The 3,089-nt window shown below is 53.9% G+C and overlaps 1 protein-coding gene across 1 annotated transcript; it reads left to right on the top strand.

Moving 5' to 3' along the window:
- Window positions 1-1,771: 1,771 nt before the first annotated feature.
- On the top strand, window positions 1,772-2,707 carry LOC136996345 (olfactory receptor 14C36-like). The gene has a single exon (XM_067317275.1). It carries the CDS (start codon window positions 1,772-1,774, stop codon window positions 2,705-2,707), a length of 936 nt encoding a protein of 311 aa, XP_067173376.1.
- Window positions 2,708-3,089: the final 382 nt, after the last annotated feature.

Below are 3,089 nucleotides of genomic sequence, written 5' to 3' on the forward strand. Positions count from 1 at the left end.
CATGACTGATAGGGTTTCTCAGGCCCACTCTCCCAGCTTCTCCAGTGTGGAAGAGGAGATGCTTCAGAGCAGGGATTCCCTGCCACACTGTCAGAGGGACAGGGCATCCTGCTGCCTTCTCCCAGGGATGCTGCAGGGGTGTGAAGCTGGGGTGTGCACACAGATCTGCCCAGGGCAGTGATACAGAGCAGTTTCCCTGCGCCCCAGGGTGCCGTGTGTCCAGGACAGTGACTCTGCTGCCTGCAAGGGTCAGCACTCAGCCTGCCCAGGGAACTCCCCATGGCACTGCAGGGAAAAGCTCCTGGTGAGAGGAGCGACCCCCAGCAGGGCAGGTTCCTTCTCCTGTTCAGAGGGTGCTGCACAGATCAGGGCTGCTCACAACTCTAGCTCACCCTAAGAACATTTTGAGAGTGGAGTTTTCAAGAGGACTTGTCTCTGCGTGGTGGGGATGGAAATGCAGCAGTCAGGTTTAAAGAAGGCACTAAGCCTCTTAGCCATCACACTGAGGGATGAATAGATTTGCAAGGAACCTCAGCAAGTGCCTTCACCACCCCTCAGCCTACAGACAGCACCAACATCACCTTTCCAGTCTCATCCGAGATTTTTCTGATCTGCTCTTTAGCACCTGCAAACTGAGGGATGCCCTTGGGCAATGTCCTGCTGCTTGGAGGTTTCTGTAGGGCAGAGCTGGGTGCCCAGCAGTGGGATGGGCTCTGTGTGGGGACAGAGGAACAGCTCCCATCAAGTACATCTCAAAGCATCAGAATTATGGTCAGAGAGTGAGGAGAAACTGCTACCAGAAATGTCATGTGAGGTTGGGGTGCAGGAAATTCTCTGCCAGCCCCTGCAGTGCTTTCCCCTGCGCAAGCTCCCTTCATCTTTCCTCTCCCAGCCAGCAGAGCCCTCTGCCTTCAAGGCCATGGGATCTGGGAGAGGAATTGCCTTTCTGGCAGCCGGACCCCCAGAAGAGGAGAGGAGCAGCTCTCTTGCCACATGTCCATTTCCTAAAACACGACAAATGGGCTGAGAGCAACCATCCTGCGATGTCTCCACCTGGGAGGTGGCATGCACAGCTGGGTTGGGGGAAGGCAGTGTCCCTCTGTCTTGCTCTCTTTGTCACCCTAGGCAGAAACATCAAGGTGTTGCTCCTTGTTTCTCCTCCTGCCTGGGCTGCTCTTGTCCTTCCTCTTGGGCTTGCTGTGGATGAAATTTTCAGCTACAGACACAGACCCTGTGGTTCCTGCCACAGAGGTGTCTCCAGCGGAGTGAGAGGAAAAGGTCCCCTTCTTGCCTTTAGGGCTCAAAGCAGCACAGTCTGTGGGGCTGGGGAATGAGCTGACTGTCCCTTCAGGAGCCCCCACCTTTAAGACGCTTAACCTGCCTGGGGTGTGCTGCTGGGCTGTGTGCTGCCCTCCAGAAGGGCACAGCTCTTCTGTAGGACGTTTGTGATAGCTCAGTGTCCCATGCAGAAGTCAAAGAGGGGCTAAGGAAATGGAAGTGCTGCTGGCGGTGCATGCATGTGGGCAGCAGAGCTCACAGGCAGAGGCCCCTGCTCCTTGCAGCATGCTTAGCCAGCACAACCTGGAGCTCTGGACAGGGAGCTGAATGAAGGTCCTTCCGAGAAGGAGAAAAGCAAAGTGTGTCTGTGTGTGTGTCTGTGTGTGTTGGGGGATGTCTGTGAGAAAGGAAAGAGTTTTGAACAGAGAAGTCTCTCCTGACTTGTCACTGTCTTTTCCTTCTTGAACAGATCCCCTGTGCCCCAAGAAAGCAAATGTCCAACAGCAGCTCCCCCACCAAGTTCCTCCTCCTGGCATTTGTGGACACACGGCAGCTGCAGCTCTTGCACTTCTCGCTCTTCCTGGGCATCTACCTGGCTGCCCTCATGGGCAACAGCCTCATCATCACTGCCGTTGCCTGCGACCACCGCCTCCACACCCCCATGTACTTCTTCCTCCTCAATCTCTCCCTCCTTGACCTTGGCTCCATCTCCGTCACTGTCCCCAAATCCATGGCCAATTCCCTGTGGGACACCAGGGCCATATCCTACTCAGGATGTGCAGCCCAGGTCTTCTTCCTTGCCATTTTCATTTCGGCTGAGTATTCTCTTCTCACAGTCATGGCCTATGACCGCTACATTGCCATCTGCAAACCCCTGCACTATGGGACCCTCATGGGCAGCAGAGCTTGTGTCAAAATGGCAGTAGCTGTCTGGGGCAGCAGTTTTTTCAATGCTCTCCTGCACACTGGAAACACATTTTCAATACCACTCTGCCAAGGCAATGCCATGGAGCAGTTCTTCTGTGAAATTCCCCAGATCCTCAAGCTCTCCTGCTCAGACTCCTACCTCAGGGAAGCTGGGGTTATTGTGGTTAGTCTTTGTTTAATCTTCGGGTGTTTCATTTTCATTGTGTTGTCCTACGTGCAGATCTTCACAGCTGTGCTGAGGATCCCCTCTGAGCAGGGACGGCACAAAGCCTTTTCCATGTGCCTCCCTCACCTGGCTGTCGTCTCCCTGTTTGTCAGCACTGCCGTGTTTGCCTACCTGAAGCCCCCCTCCACCTCCTCCCCAGCTCTGGATCTCGTGGTGGCTGTTCTGTACTCGGTGGTGCCTCCAACACTGAACCCCCTCATCTACAGCATGAGGAACAAGGAGCTCAAGGAGGCACTGAAGAAACTCATTCAATTGGTACTGTTTCAGCAGCAGTAAGCTGCCCATCTCTCTTCACAAGTGACTGCCATGCAACTGTTGTGCTTTGGGTCTTCTGTCTGTGATAATCATGTTTGTACACCAGTGCTTGAATTCATCCCACTTCTCCCACGGCACAAACCTCATCTGACTGACCCAGAGGCCTTTGCTAAATCTGCCTATCGCTGTGTCAGAGCTGGCCTCCCAAGTAGCATCTCTGTAATAAAAGGGAATTTCCTCCGTATGGGTGGGCTCTTCTTCCAAAGCTGAAACCAAGAATGCACTGAAGGAATTGCACCCCAAAAGGCCCTGATGGTGTGTCTGAGTCTTCCATGTGCTAAGGAGGATGCACTCACAGAGTGATGTGTGAGGGAATGAGGGCTGGATTCAACTGTAACTTGCG

This window comes from Apteryx mantelli, unplaced genomic scaffold, assembly GCF_036417845.1.
Source record: "Apteryx mantelli isolate bAptMan1 unplaced genomic scaffold, bAptMan1.hap1 HAP1_SCAFFOLD_34, whole genome shotgun sequence".
Taxonomy (NCBI): Eukaryota; Metazoa; Chordata; class Aves; order Apterygiformes; family Apterygidae; genus Apteryx; species Apteryx mantelli.

Coding starts and splice junctions, on each gene's coding strand:
- LOC136996345 (XM_067317275.1), top strand. CDS start 1,772: ATGTCCAACAGCAGCTCCCCCACCAAGTTCCTCCTCCTGGCATTTGTG.